This window comes from Zootoca vivipara, chromosome 8 (genome assembly GCF_963506605.1).
Source record: "Zootoca vivipara chromosome 8, rZooViv1.1, whole genome shotgun sequence".
In the NCBI taxonomy this organism is placed as follows: domain Eukaryota; kingdom Metazoa; phylum Chordata; class Lepidosauria; order Squamata; family Lacertidae; genus Zootoca; species Zootoca vivipara.
In genome coordinates this window covers 21,071,688-21,087,082 of record NC_083283.1, presented here as the reverse complement: position 1 = coordinate 21,087,082, position 15,395 = coordinate 21,071,688, and the positions used below count along the sequence as shown (strand labels likewise).

Genomic DNA, 15,395 nt, shown 5'->3' with positions numbered 1-15,395 from the left:
CTTTTCCAGGGAGTCTTCTCTTCTCATGAGGTGGCCAAAGTATTGGAGCCTCAGCTTCACGATCTGTCCTTCCAGGGAGCACTCAGGGCTGATTTCCTTAAGAATGGATAGGTTTGATCTTCTTGCAGTCCATGGGACTCTCAAGAGTCTCCTCCAGCACCATAATTCAAAAGCATCAATTCTTCGGCAACCAGCCTTCTTTATGGTCCAGCTTAAATTCAGCTTAATTCAGTCTTAAAATGGTATAATTTGAAGTGGATTGTGCTTTTGAACTGTTTAGCTTTAATTAAATTTCCTAAACACAAATTCCTCCATTGTGCTTAAATTTAGAATGCTAAATGCCTGATTCACCAGCATGTTAAACTGGACCAGGCAAATTTAAGCTGGCTAAATCTTTGCCTTTTTGACATGTATTAGAGGGGGCGGGGGAGAGAGACATAATTCTTAAAATAACAAATAGCAGACTGTGGGTAGCAGATTCTAGGCACCATTTCCAGAATAAGAGACACATTCCAGAACTGATACGTTCTGCTGTTCTTTTCAATTTAAAAAGCTGTGGCCCAGAGCACCGAAAGACTCTTTTAGGCCATCACTTATAGATGGTGTAGCATTAGGTAAGATGCTATCTTTTAATGGATGAACTCATGCTGCTGAAAGAGTATGCAGACAATTGAGTTAAAAACTCGACTTCAGGCAGATGCTTGACAGAATTATGTGAACCAGAAACTGCATACTCCTTAAGCCACTGTTGTTGGCCCAGTAAATTATAATAGCTTGCCTATTTGTTGTTCTGCTGCTTATTCTCTGGGGCCATCAGAACAAAATATACCAAAGTTAAACAGATAGTTTTGAGTATTCTTTGCAGGCCTGGTATCAGACTTTCTTTATAACTGATGCAGCCACAGTGCTGCACATACTGATAAGTGTGTCAACAGGGACTTTTTCAACCCCTTTCCTTTTTCTTCAAGGACACTGAAAGAAAGGGCCAAACAAAAACCAGTTCACCAGAAAGAGAGAGAGAAAGAAAGAAAGAAAGAAAGAGCATTTTGTCCTAATGATCTGGCACTTGATTGGAATATATGGTACTGTTGTTCTGCCTTTAGACACCCAAAACTCACTTTCAAAGATTGTTACTTACTCTCATGGTAATCATTACCGCAAAATTGTTTTATGAGCCTGAAAGCATAATTTAAAATAGTATATTTTCCTAAAAGTTATTAAGCTTGAAAAGTCTCTAGTGTGCATTAAAAATGTATTTACAAATATCCTCCGCATTGAGATAGATATTGTTCCAAAACTATGGTCATTTAATAGTGCATTAGCTAAAGGATGAAATAGCCAGCTTCTCTGTTTATTCTTTATACTATCCTTTCTCCAAAGATCTTAAGTTGGTGTATATGACTCCCCCTACCTTTTATCCTCAAAATAACCTTGTCAGGTAGTTTAGGCTGACACCAGTAACCTTTGTGGCTTAGAGGGAATTTGAAGACAGGTGTATCCAGTCTAAATTGAGCACTCTAACCAGTGCACCACACCAAAGAGTTGTCAAAGGATCCATTTGCTTAAATAGTGCTGCCCGAGTCGTCTACAAAATGGGGGTGGCTCACTTTATAGAGCAAAAGAGACATGGAAAAGCTCTCCTTAAGGAGAGCAACATTTGAGCAGTTTACCTTCTCAAATTTGTCACCCCATCCCCCTGTTCCCCTGAGCTCAGCTGGGAGAAAAGCAGCTGGGGTGGGGTGAGGCAAAGATGCCTCATTTGACAGAGGGGCAGAGGGTTGCTACTAGGCAGATGACATCTTCTGTTGTGGCTCCTGATTGTGGAATGCTCTTCCCAGGGAGTCTCAGCTGGTGCCAACTTTGTCATCATTTCAATACCAGGTTTAAAATATCTCTGCTCCCAGATGTTTGGTTGTTGGTACTTGGTGTATTTTATTTGACTGTTTAATTGATGGTGTTATTGAGGTACGTAGAGGTTAAAATGTTGTATTTATATTTTTTGTATTTTCATTCTTGTTGTCTGTCGGATGTAAATACCCTTAAGACTTCACAGTGTATGGTGATTAATAAATAAAGTAGTAGCAGCAGCAATAATAATAATAATAATAATAATAATTAATTGGACGTAAGGTGTTTAGCTCCCCTCACTAGCATGTTCATTTTGCTGTAGAAATTGAGACTGATTTATCTGTGATGGAGCAGATGTGAGTCTAAACAAATGGGATTTGCTGTTGTCACATCTGTTTTTGGCCTTAAAGTATAAAGAGCTAGGATTCCAGAATAAAGGAGGGAAATTGACATTGTCAGTACTTTGTCAAGTAAAAGCTTATTGGAAAGTTTCTGAGCAGTTGAAGTGTGTAGCATTATGCAACCACTTTGGGAACTCTGATAGAAAAACATGGTGCAAAATGAAGAAATAAAATACTGTATCATTTAGCAGTTTAACTAAGTATATGGTTGCATTGGTGCACTAATTCTAGAGTCTGTCTGCAGCAAAAGCTCTGAGGGTATTTCTCCCCTTTAAGTCGCATGTGCTTCTTGCTGCAATTCTGAAGTTGAGGCTGAAAGGGTAAGTGGCTATATGCTTACACTGGGAAGCAACACTTGGCCCTTTAAGTTGCTAGCTCATTGTGGCAGCAGGAGAATTAGGCTGTACATCTTTTCAGAAGCAAGTCTCATTGATTTTAGTGTCAATGCTGTAATTATTTATAGTTTCCTGCTTTTATAGATCCGTTCAGTTCCAGATTATAGGATCCCCCCCCCATGTTGAATAAAGAACTAAGTGATTTTGAACTGGTGAAAACGTGAAATAAAGACACATCGTTGTCAACAATACTAATATACATTCTCATATATGAGAAGGAAGTATAACAGAAAGTATTTGAGGGTTAAATATGTCTTATTTTCTGCATAAGAAATGATCATTTTTAAACCAGTCTAAATGTGCTCAGAAATATCCAGATCTAATTGTGTGTGTGTGTGTGTGTGTGTGTATATATATATATATTGTCACCCTCTGCCCCCCGGTTAGCTATGTCTGATGAACCAGGGGCAGCTCCAAGCCAGCAGAGCACTGGAGAATTATGCCCTCTCCATTTCCCTTGTGGTACTCATGCTGCAGATTAGCCACTGCCCCTTGCAGATTGGCCACCTATCCCTTGAAGGATCTTGTGGCATCCCAAACTAACAAATTTTCTGTAGCAAAACCTATTGTGGTCCAAATCTTATTTTTCCAGATGCATGAAATGATATTCTCTGATACAGATATAAACAGAATGACGTGCACATACAATGGGGGAAGATAAAGGATAGAGTGTCCTATTACTCTGTAGAGTGAAATGCAATCAAGGTCCAGTGAAAAGGGTAAATGGTCTATTCAGCTTGAGTGTGACCCATTCCTGCAGGTAATGAATTGGCAAATCAAGATGAATAGATAACAAACACCACTTTGCTGTGCCAATTTATTGCCAGTAAGGTCACACTCTCTCAATTGGATTTTTTTTACCCTAGGACTTGTTTGCATTCCATTCTACATAGTAATAGGTCACACCTGTCTCTTCCATCGATGAGTCCACAGGTACCTCTTGGTAATAACATCTCTCTTCAGTCTATACATGTGTGTTGTGTGTAGATACACAAAGCCTTGTGCTTAGCAGCTTAGCTGTTTATCTGACAAAGTGGATTCTTGCTCATTAAAGCATCCAAATCTAGTATTACAGGTTACAGCAAAAGCTACTGAATCTGTATAGCATGAATCCAATACTGTTTCATGGAAATACACAAGACATTAGTTTGTTATTTATTAAAAACTGTTATGTTCTTCCATTCCACAGTTGTATAAAGTATCTTACATCTTTGCTTTAAACCAATTTCATAGAATGAAACAAATTAATAAACAGAAAACTGTGAACATTAAAACTCAAAACAGCACCACCAAACCCAAAGCACATTCTCCCCCTCTGTCAATCCAGAGGTTTGGGGAAAAGAGGATTTTTGAAGGAGTTTAAGTTCAGAAAGGGGGATCACTGACACTAGGAAAAGATTATTCCAGAAAGTTAGGTTCGCTACTACCGTAAGAAACACTAACTTCTCACTCTTAACAGTTTAGCTTTCCCAAATGTGTGCCGGGGGGGGGGGGGGTATTTTCAGCTGGTTCTCAGCTAAGATTTTTAGAAGCTTGAAAAGTTTCATGTGATTTTCTCCACAGTTGCCATAATCTTCTTAACCAAACTGCTTTTTGGCATATCCTGATATTTCCAAAATGGGTACACTGACTGTGTGTATCAAATGAGCAGACATTGTTCATATATGTATAATATAGTTCTGCAGGAACTTATGAGGCATTCTGTGAATATTACAAAACAATATATTTCCATTTACCAAGTATTAATTTCACATAACTGAGGCATGCTCCATTTGAAGCATGAAATTAGAATGAAATTAACACATTTTAATAGCTTTTCTTTGGGAAGAAGCATTAGTACAGTTGGTCCTCCAATAGGATTTTGTAAGCGTTACTCTGAATATTTTCATGTACCTTTCTTCACTATTTATGTCTCATGCCTAATACAATTGAACCTTCTCAAATGTATCAATGACTCTGGGCTGGTTCAGAAATAACATTCCTGGAGCGGGGATGGTGATGTCATCAATTTAAAATGGCACCTTAGTTTGCATCTTCTACTCACCCTGAAGGCAGTGTGACACTCTGCTTGCTTAATTCAACACAAACACCTCTCTCTACTATCGGGGGTATCATTGTGCTGCATTGCCTTCAACCTTTCCAGTCCCAGGACTCAGCTTTAGGTCATACATGAATTTGGGGACCCACTATTTCCCCCCTAAGCTTGTATTTACATGGTGTTGCTGCTGCTGTTGCAACCTACCTTAGGAATGGAACCCAAAGGGAATAAAGGGTGGGATTGACTTTTAGCTATCCCCAGGGAAAAGAAATACTAATGGATGCTAACTTTCAAAGATTTCTGGTGTGCTCTTGTAATGAGAAGAAATATAGGTTAAAATTTCAATATGCTGTGTTTGAGCTTATACGAATCTGAAAAAGTAGCAGTAGCCATTCTTTACAACAATGCATGTTTGCACTATTGGTGTCCTCCAGAATTGTCTCTAGGTCTGATATTCACAGATTCAGTAAAAGCTTAGTTAGGTGCAAATTAAGTTCAAGTCAGAATACCGTAACATCAGGAGAGCTATGAATGTTGCTGATAAAGTCTCAAAATGATTTATTTATAATAGGGATAAGGTATCAGGAAAGGAAAGAGGAAGAAAATCACCCATACCTGCCAGGTTCAGCTTAAGTAAACTCATTATTTTTCCTTTGCTAAGGCATCAGACCTCTGAGTCACTGTTTTCACTGAGAGAGCTGACAAATCCAATAATCTATGGAAAATTACCTGCATAAACATAGAATTGTATTACTGCCCAGTGTAATTTCTTGAATATAGTGGTCCTTGTTATGGTATGCCCCATCTTGATAAAGGCAGGATATATACTAAGGTTGCATTTTCCTGATTCAGACAAGCCAAGTCCTGCAGAATGGCAGAGCTTAAATCTCTATGCAAGCTTTAGCTTTAAGTATCTCCCGAGACCAACAAAGCATGCTGCATTGCTGTTCATACTGTGATGAGAGCTGCTCATTTCGATCTGCCAAAATGAGAAATTCTGAAATGACAGGCTACTAGGACATGATTCATGACAATTTATGCTTTGAGAAAGAAATTGCTATAAAAGGTCACCTTGATCAAACCAGTACCAAACTGGAAAAAAAGTTTTGTGATAGTCTTTCCAAAATAGAAAAATACATCTGAAACCAGCTTTCCTCTTAATAGTTGCCACTGGAATGATGCTAAAGCAAAGTGTTAATTTAAACTGATATGTACAGCTATATTTTGATTCTGGGTTGCCTTTCCTACTCTGCACACAAATTAATTTGAGTCTAGCAACGTTCCCATCTCACTTTGTCTTAAATATAAAAAGAAAATATTGTTTTTATAACTCAAGAGATGAATGGTTACATTAGAAAGGTTGATAGTGGGGTATCTTAAATCATGCATTTTTCTATTTGCTACTGTCTTACCTTGTTCTCTCCCCTGCACCACCACCACTGTTTCTAATGGAATAAAAGGTACCATAAAAGAGTACCTCTTGTATACTCAATCAGTTATTGCCACAATATTTGTTGTATCATGAAGAAAAGAACATTCAATATTTGTTTGTCACTTTTAGCCAATATAAAAAGGGCTAGATATATGAGTAGCAATGGGTGAATCAGTTTGTTTCTAGTTTGTGTCAGTTTGACATGTATTCACTCATAAACCTGTTTCATCTCATTTTCATAATAACGTGTGAATATATTTTTAAATACACACCAAAAAATTACTAATTAAATATTTGATTTTTATTTTAGAATTATATTTCTAAACTTATTTTCTCCTGACATACCTATCGGTAAATGGATAGTTTCTTAATGCATATTTCTAAATGTATTCTGATATGTTTTGGAGCCCAGAACCACAATGGAATATTTGAGAAGTGTAAAATCTGATGGCTAACTAAGTACTGATCTAGACATAAATCCATGAGGTGCTGATCAGATGAGTTCATATCAGAATGTGCAAATACTGGATTCCTCAAGGTTCCTTGTATATGATACTTCAGTTCTTGACTGTTGGGTTTAATTACTTCTAGAAAGGTTGAGGGTAGGACAATGATTATGCCCCACTTACTAGGGAGTGCCATTTATAGCCGATGTGGTGGGGTTTGGGGAAGTGCTGGTGACGGGATTTCCCATGTGACTGGGAAGCACTTTGTGTACCTTCCAACCATGCAGGAGGTTGAGAGATGAGCAAGACTAGGGAAGCCAATCAGCACTCAGCCTGGCTCCTTGAGGGGCAGAGCTTCAGGAGTGGACCCGACTGGAGAATGCCCACTGTCAGGTACATTCCTGGAGCATATAAGAGAAGATATTTTCAGTTCTTCACTTGGTTATCAGCCAGTTTAATCTCCCACCCTCTTCTCTGTACTTTAACACTTGCCTTCTTGCAAGGATAGGATAGTAATCGATGAACATTGCTATGGACTGTCATTGGTCTCTGCTTTCAGGATCAGGGAGCAATTTTGCTTCCAGGCAATTTGGCATGGTCCTGTAGATTTCCACCTACTTCATAGCAGTCATCACAACTTGAGCCCTCACTCTGGGAATGTCCTCTTTCTCCTGCCTAAACTTGCTGAATTCCAGGAATTTGATGCCCCCCATCTGCATGAACTGTGGACTGATTAGGTAAAAGGTAAAGATAAAGTACCCCTGGATGGTTAAGTCCAGTCAAAGGCGACTATGGAGTTGTGGCGCTCATCTTGCTTTCAGGCCGAGGGAGCCGGTGTTTGTCCACAGACAGTTTTCCGGGTCATGTGGGCAGCATGACTAAACCGCTACTGGCACACGGAGGACCGTGATGAGTGCCAGAGCGCACAGAAATGCCATTTATATTCCTGCCATGGTGATACCTATTTATCTACTTGAACTGGCATGCTTTCAAACTGCTAGGTTGGCAGGAGCTGGAACAGAGCAACGGGAGCTCACCCTGTTGCGGGGATTCGAACTGCCAACCTTCCGATCAGCAAGCCCAAGAGGCTCAGTGCATAGAATTAAGCACCCCCATATCTCTAGGGTTTACAGGTGTTCAAATACTTACACTGGGGCAATAGAGGAATATTATCACGGTGCAGCAATCAGCATAGCAAAGTTATAAATTGTTCCTCTAGGTGATAAAAATACCATTAACATTTCCTTCAGAGTTTTTTGGTATTCTGTGCATTTTTTCATGCTTTTGTGAGGATTGTAGAATTATATTGATTAGAGACTATGATTTTGTAGCTGCTGTATTCTCATGCCATTTGTCCTTCAGTTTCCTTTTTAGGATGTGTGTTCATCTATCTTCATTTCATTGTCTTACATTTTCATTTTTTGTTTCTGCTATGCTTTCAGTCCTTATGTCAGTCTGCCTTGGTCTCAACACACTCAGTCCATTGACTACCATCATAGAAATGCCAGGTATCTGTTTTCCTGTGTGTGTGCCTCTGTGTGTATAAATGCATGTCCCTGCTTGCACCTATATTTTTACTTCACTCTGTTCAGGTCACTGAAGGGTATTGCAGGATTGCTTTATAGACAAATATTTAGAAGATTAGTAGGTGTTATTTTTAAAGACTGAAAACATTCAGCTGTTTGTTTGCCTAACCATACTCTACTTGTTAACACCCACTTCCTGTTATTGGCATGTGTGAAATAGCAGTTGATTTATCAGGTTTTGTCTTTGAACTTCCAAATGTTAGAGTCAGGTCATTGATCATTCCATAAAAGGTATATGGGTCACACCCACACCATATATTTAAGTGTATTTTAAGTGTATTTTGTGGGTGTGACCCATATACCTTTAAAGCACATGGCTTCCCCCAAAAGAATTCACAGAGCTACAGTTCCCAGTACCTTTAACAAACTACAGTTTCCAGGATTCTTTGGCTGAAGCTATGTGCTTTATATGTATGGTGTGTGTAGTTTCTAGACCTATATATAACATTTCAAAAAGTCACTATCCTAGGCAGTGTGGACAACATTCAAGTAGGTTAATTTCCATACTGAAAGAATAAATGATGTTATGTGAAGGACAAGTATTAAAGTTGGTGTAGTGTGTTATCTAAATGAGTGAGTTGTGACCCAGGAAAGACCTAGTTGGAATCTCATCTGAGCTATGAACTCAGTTGGTAACTCTACATGCACATCTGTTTCTTAGCTCCAGTGCTCCCGGCTGTAGTTTGGGGCTAATAATGCTACCTACATTACATAATAATTGTAAGGATTATTGCAATATGGTAGATGTGAAGTCCTTTCAGCCCTCAAAACTACAGTAATATATAAATGTTGTGTATTGTTATTGCTGTTGTTATTATTTTTAATATTATTCTTAATATTATTCTTAATGCAAGCAGAGTGCCTCATGAACTGCATGTGTCTGTAGCTTGACATGGTTTTCACTCTCAGCCTCTGACAGTAATGAACACTTCTTAGAAAGGAATAGAAGTCTTTCAGACTCGGGTCATGCAGTTATTGTCTCTAAATAGGTAGTTAGCACTGGTAATGCTGTTTGTATCTTGTGGATGTAGCAGCAGGTACAAATTTATATCTCCCTGGAGTGGGATGGATGTGTGAATAAGAGAACATTGCATCAGGATCAGCACTGAAAGTGGCTTTGGATGTTATTGAAGAAGTGTCATCAACAAATGCAGTTACTTAAACCTACTTCTACATTTGGATGGCAGTGCTTCTTGTAATATTTGAAGGTGAACTTATACGGAGGAGTTAGTAAATTTTGCCTATGTGAATTTTGATTGGACTATCACCAAAGTCACTTGCGTGCCACTTCTGGAACTGTTCTGAGTTTCTCTTATACTTAGATTTACAATCTAAAACCATGATAGTGCTTTAGTTATCACTTTGAGAATGCTTTGCATTAATCATAAATTAACATTTATACATTAACATGCTTTATATGTACAACTGAATTGGTCTTTCCCCCCCTTTGTCATTTGCTTCTCTGTTTTTACCTTTGTGTCTCATTTGTGTACATGTCTTAACTGTAGCTTCATGTTCATCCCTTATGTTTTGGCAGCAAGGATCACTCAATGTACCCTATCTTTTGTGAAGATGCAATCAGATTACTTCGATCCCGTACGATGTGCCGTACCTATTCTGAGGGTGCTTACTATGAATTTGAGAGGTATAATTGGTGTGGCATGTTTGTTTAGTCTCCCACATCATTCATAAGCAAACAGTACTCTGATGTTCAGAAATCTGCAATTTAAATTTAAATTTAAATTTTAAATGATACAGTACATTGGAGGAAAGAAGAAAAGGCACTAAAAGCAGGAATAAAAAGAAAGGTTTCCCCAAAAGTGCGCAGAATACATTATATAACTCATGATGTGTTGGATATTAAAACTCTTTCTCTAAGGTGACTCTAAAAATAAAATCCACATGCCACCCATTAACAATTCATTAATGAAACTCATATTCAAAGATAAATGTATCACAAAACTGAACAAACCCAACTGGATGCATAACAAGACTCACTAAACAGGGATATTATTTTATGACCATTAGATTAGTGAAGATAATCTGATTAAAAATAGTAAGGTTTCCTTTGCTTTATAGACTGTGTCACTGCTCTCTTTAATTTTAACATGAATTTTTGTTTGTAAATTTAAAATAATACCATCTACATTGCTCCTAGAATACCTTTTTACAGTGGTACCTTGGTTCCCAAACTTAATCCGTTCCAGAAATCTGTTCAAAAACCAAAGCGTTCTAAAAACAAGACATGCTTTCCCACAGAAAGTAATGCAAAATGGATTAATCCATTCCAGACTTTTAAAAATAACCCCTAAAACAGCAATTTAACATGAATTTTACTATCTAACGAGACCATTGGTCCATAAAATGAAAGCACTAATCAATGTACTGTACTATAAAATAAATTAGACAGTATTGTAGATGATAAAAATTAAAATTAATTTTTTTTCTTATGATAGTCATTGTTTGAATGACTTTTATCCATTTCTTTTATCCATTTCTGCAGTCACACAATCAATCAGTAGCTGAACTGGGTTTCACACAGTCACAAAAACAAGTCACAAAAACGAAGTCACAAGACACAGTCACAAGTCAGTCCCATAAAACAAATAACAGGTCACAGTCAAAAAAATGAAAAAGGCACACAAACAAAAACACAAAAAATAGCAAAAACAAAAGCTCCAAATATCACCTCTGTGTTGCATTGGTGCTCAGCTGACAGACTAAACAGGAAGCCTCTGATTAGCAGCAGGGGACTCAATTTACAAATGGAACACACTTGACAGAAAGCGGAACATATTCTACTTCCAAGGCAAAGTTCACAAACTGGAACACCTACTTCCGGGTTTGCAGTGTTCTATTTCCAAGTTGTTCATAAACTAAACTGTTCTAAAACCAAGGTACCACTGTACTGTTGCTCTGCCACTTAAGTCACATCCGTGTATACTTTACTTCAAAAGAGGAAAATTCCCAGATCAAAAATAACAAATTTAAGTAACTGTTAGGTTCTCTTTATGGCCTCTGTATAGTCTTACAAATGGGTTCTGTCCCCGTACATGTACAGCATGTTATTCTTGAACTTCTGGAACATGAGGTGCCCATTTCTCTCCCTATGACTAATTTCTTATAGCAGAAAGAAGCTCTGTCATGAGTTATTGCAACACCCACTGAATTCCCCTTTTACTGCCATGGTATAGGCCTTATACATTACTATGAGGTGTTGTAAGCGAGAAAGAAAATTAACATTTCTTTGTGTTTTTCACAAACAATTGCTCATAATGACTATGAGCGATCCTCAGATTATTTTTTTGAGTTCTATGGAACAACATAAAGTGCAGGGGCAAGGTTACCTTGCTGTATGTGCATTGCCTTGCCTTAAAATTTACAAAATGGACCAGGGCAATTGGATTATCCAGACTTAAAATTGTCCAGTGGGCAAAAGTACTGGCACATTCAGAGATGCCCTATCTGAAAAATTCAGTTATATCCCCATTATTGAATTCCCTGGGAGTCACGGTAGCTGAGAGGCCATGATGGAGATGGATCCTGACCCTCAGATAGATGAAACAAGGAGAAATGTAAAGTACTACACTTGGGCAAAAAATAATAATGAAAGGCACAAATACAAGATGGGTGACACCTGGCTTGAGAGCAGTACATGTGAAAAGGATCTAGGAGTCTTGGTAGACCACAAACTTGACATGAGTCAACAGTGTGATGCAGCAGCTAAAAAAGCCAATGCAATTCTGGGCTGCATCAATAGGAGTATAGCGTCTAGATCAAGAGAAGTAATAGTACCACTGTATTCTGCTCTGGTCAGACCTCACCTGGAGTACTGTGTCCAGTTCTGGGCACCACAGTTCAAGAAGGATACTGACAAGCTGGAACGTGTCCAGAAGAGGGCAACCAAAATGGTCAAAGGCCTGCAAACGATGCCTTATGAGGAACGGCGTAGGGAGCTGGGTATGTTTAGCCTGGAGAAGAGAAGGTTAAGGGGTGATATGATAGCCATGTTCAAATATATAAAAGGATGTCATATAGAGGAGGGTGAAAAGTTGTTTTCTGCTGCTCTAGAGAAGCGGACACGGAGCAATGGATTCAAACTACAAGAAAGAAGCTTCCACCTAAACATTAGGAAGAACTTCCTGACAGTAAGAGCTGTTCGGCAGTGGAATTTGCTGCCAAGGAGTGTGGTGGAGTCTCCTTCTTTGGAGGTCTTTAAGCGGAGGCTTGACAGCCATATGTCAAGAATACTTTGATGGTGTTTCCTGCTTGGCAGGGGGTTGGACTGGATGGCCCTTGTGGTCTCTTCCAACTCTATGATTCTATGAAATCTTGAAAAGGATCATATAAGACTTCCCTAAATGATGTGGATCTGAAGATGACTTCCAAAATCCCTGAGTAAAAGGGGTTGTGGAAACTGCGCCAGTATTATATCCAGCAGAATTAATTCCTGAAAGAAAAGATTTGATACCATTGAGGTTTCACTTAAAGAGCTGGATAAAAGCAGACTGCTAAGCTGCTTTCAAATCCATTGAAACAAATACCTGGACATTGATGTGCCTTGGACACCTTGGCCCAGTATTTTTATCCTTTCCTCTATCTCAGAAGGGAAGAACAAGAGTTGTTTTTCAGCAAAGATCAGGTTCCATGGAATCTTCTTTCCAGTAACAAAGGAATTCCAGAGATAGCTTAAATATTTTTTTTAAAAAAATGTACCCACCTTGTAAAGCAGATTGCTTTTTACAGAACATCCCTGGTAGGTAAGAGTGATGGAATGTAGTAGTTGCAGATGATTTGTGTTTCAGTACAACCTTGCATTTTACGGTACATTCTTCAGCAGTGGCATTTGCATTGGAGGTGCTGCCGGTTGTTTAGTGACTCATGAACTAACTACTGCCAAACCAGTCTTGAACCTTCCACATCTGGAAAATTGAAGATTTATCAGTTTTAGCAAGATGGATGTTGTTTTGTGGACACAAAATTACCATATTGTTGACAATTTGCTAGGCAGAAAAACTAAGAGAGAGAGAGAGAGAGAGAGAGCGCAAACTCCTTTCAGTTCAATAAACCAAGACAATGCAAGATCAAACAGTGGTTCTGGTTCAAGTTTGTTTTCTAATTAGGGTTATGCAAACCAATTCCCCAAGTTTGACTGTAATAGCTAACTATGGTTTCTTAAAAAGTGAAAACAGAAAATTTATATCTCCTTGTGACCACAAAAGTGGGGGAAGAAAGAGTGTGCAAGCTTGAGGCTCACCATAGCTTGTTAAGATAGCAGGACACCAGCAGCTGAATGGGACTATGATCATTCAATAACTTTTCACCATCTCCTAATCTTTCCTGGTATATGGTTTGATAACTCAGACCTTGGTTATGTTAGGACAGATATGGGACTTGTGCCATTTGGTTCCTTTGATTTTCCAATGGAACTTCAAGTTAAGCAATAAGGTTGCCCAGACCAAGCAGCTCAGTTATCCATGCCACCATTGGATCTGATAAACCAACAAGAAGAATTACAATGTCACTTAAGAGTTTCATTGTGAGAGATTTGGCTGATTCAGGCTTCATATATATGACAGTGTATATGCAGCTGCAGACATATGGGGGGAGGTTTATAGAGTATAAACATCTACTAGCCAGGTTGTCTCTTCCCAAAGATGCATCAACTTACATACAGCAGCAAGGAGGGAACAGAGATAATGCTGGGCACTCCAGATATCCAGCAGTGCCTGTTTTGCCACTAGAAATAGGACTACATGGGGAAATGATGCTATTCCCATCAATTTTTGCTGGAGATAAGACCCTCTGACCATTGAAGGGCCTCCCCCCCCCCGGCCAGTGGAAATTGATGCTAATAGCATGTTTTTCTGCTGGGGATGTAGTCCCCATTCCTTTGGGAATAGATGCTTTACCAGGAAGCTGAAACACCCATGGCTTTTCCAACACTATAGGTAAGCTAATGATCAAGGGCTCAACATTGTGTTGGACCATTGGATTCTTACCATTGGGTGCATTAATTATGCAATACAATTTCTGCTCATTCTGCCCCTACCCGCTCAGTTCTAAGCTGACCTCTCTACAAACAGCTAAGCATACAGAGGATTTGAACATCTCTTGACCTGGCAGCAAAATGCATTAGTTGACCATTTGGGAAGGAGCACCTTGCTCTCTAAAAACTCTAGAAGTTTCTATGAACTGGCTAATCCAGATGGAGATCGTATATGAGTGAATTTACAGGCAGCTACTCAGAGAACAGCAGTTACAGGTAAATGTAACTCTGTTTTGTACTTACGCCAAGTCCTGATTTCATTATGGCATGTATTTCCCTGCTCCATATAATTGCCTGCACTACATGCAGGGATGTACATGTGACATTGCATGTCCGCGTTGCGGTGGGCACCCACAATCCCAAGGGTGAGTTGGCACCCTCTCTTGAAGCTTCACCCTGCTGCTGTCATTGCTATCCATGCCAGCCACACGGCCCTCCAGCCACATATCCAACAGTCCCCCTTCGTGGAATAGCCCTATGCATGTGCATTGGTATGCACATGGGACCCTTTAACATAGTCACTAACACACAAATTGCCAATGGAAGGGCAAGGCTAGTCAGTGCAACCCCCTCACAGGTGCTTTCAACTATGGCCATGCCAAAAGCTGTCAGAAGTTCCCAAAAATATTCTCCCCATGAAGAAACAGGGCAAGCTTTCTGCCTTTCAGAGGGAATTTATCTGGATTTTTCCCCCAGTGGGGGGTAGGGAGGTTTGCTGCTTACAAAGTGGCTGCAGCATGAAGATCTCTGCATTCTTCCACCATCCATCTTTCCTGGAATGTTTTGAGAGTGACATCTTGTTGCATTGCATCACTCCCAAGGTTACATTTAAACCCTCAGGCACATTACATGGTTAAGTAATGTAAGTAGCAGCACCTCTCCATGAAATTTTTTTTGGGGGGGATTTCTTCTCTCTTCCCCTCCCACCAAAAACTGTCAAAGGTGGTTTCATTTCACACTCACTCAGCAAATGGTAGAAAAATAAATATTAGACTCAGTTGTACTTTGAACCTTTGAGGAGGTTGCCATATGAGCTTTATTAATGACATCAGAATATATGATAATTTAAATTAGATAAAAAATTAAATTAGATGAAATGGAGGAGAAGAGGAAATTGCTGTTTTCAGCACAGTACTTGTTCTTTTTATTATACATTTCCTCCTTTAGGTATCTTTGGTGTTTGCTAGAGTGCCTCATGCA

At 39.1% G+C, this 15,395-nt stretch overlaps 1 protein-coding gene across 11 annotated transcripts in view; it reads left to right on the top strand.

The window, feature by feature from the left end:
- Positions 1 to 15,395, top strand: part of RIMS2 (regulating synaptic membrane exocytosis 2) — a 363,820-nt gene that overhangs the window by 226,519 nt on the left and 121,906 nt on the right. For 8 of the 11 annotated variants that reach the window (XM_035125835.2, XM_035125834.2, XM_035125829.2 and 5 more), the window contains exons 21-22: positions 8,003 to 8,068; positions 9,684 to 9,791. The exons of the other annotated variants lie outside the window; for them this stretch is intronic. In XM_035125835.2, coding sequence (XP_034981726.1) covers positions 8,003 to 8,068; positions 9,684 to 9,791 — 174 coding nt within the window. The remainder of the gene's footprint in view (positions 1 to 8,002; positions 8,069 to 9,683; positions 9,792 to 15,395) is intronic. 11 annotated transcript variants of the gene reach the window in all.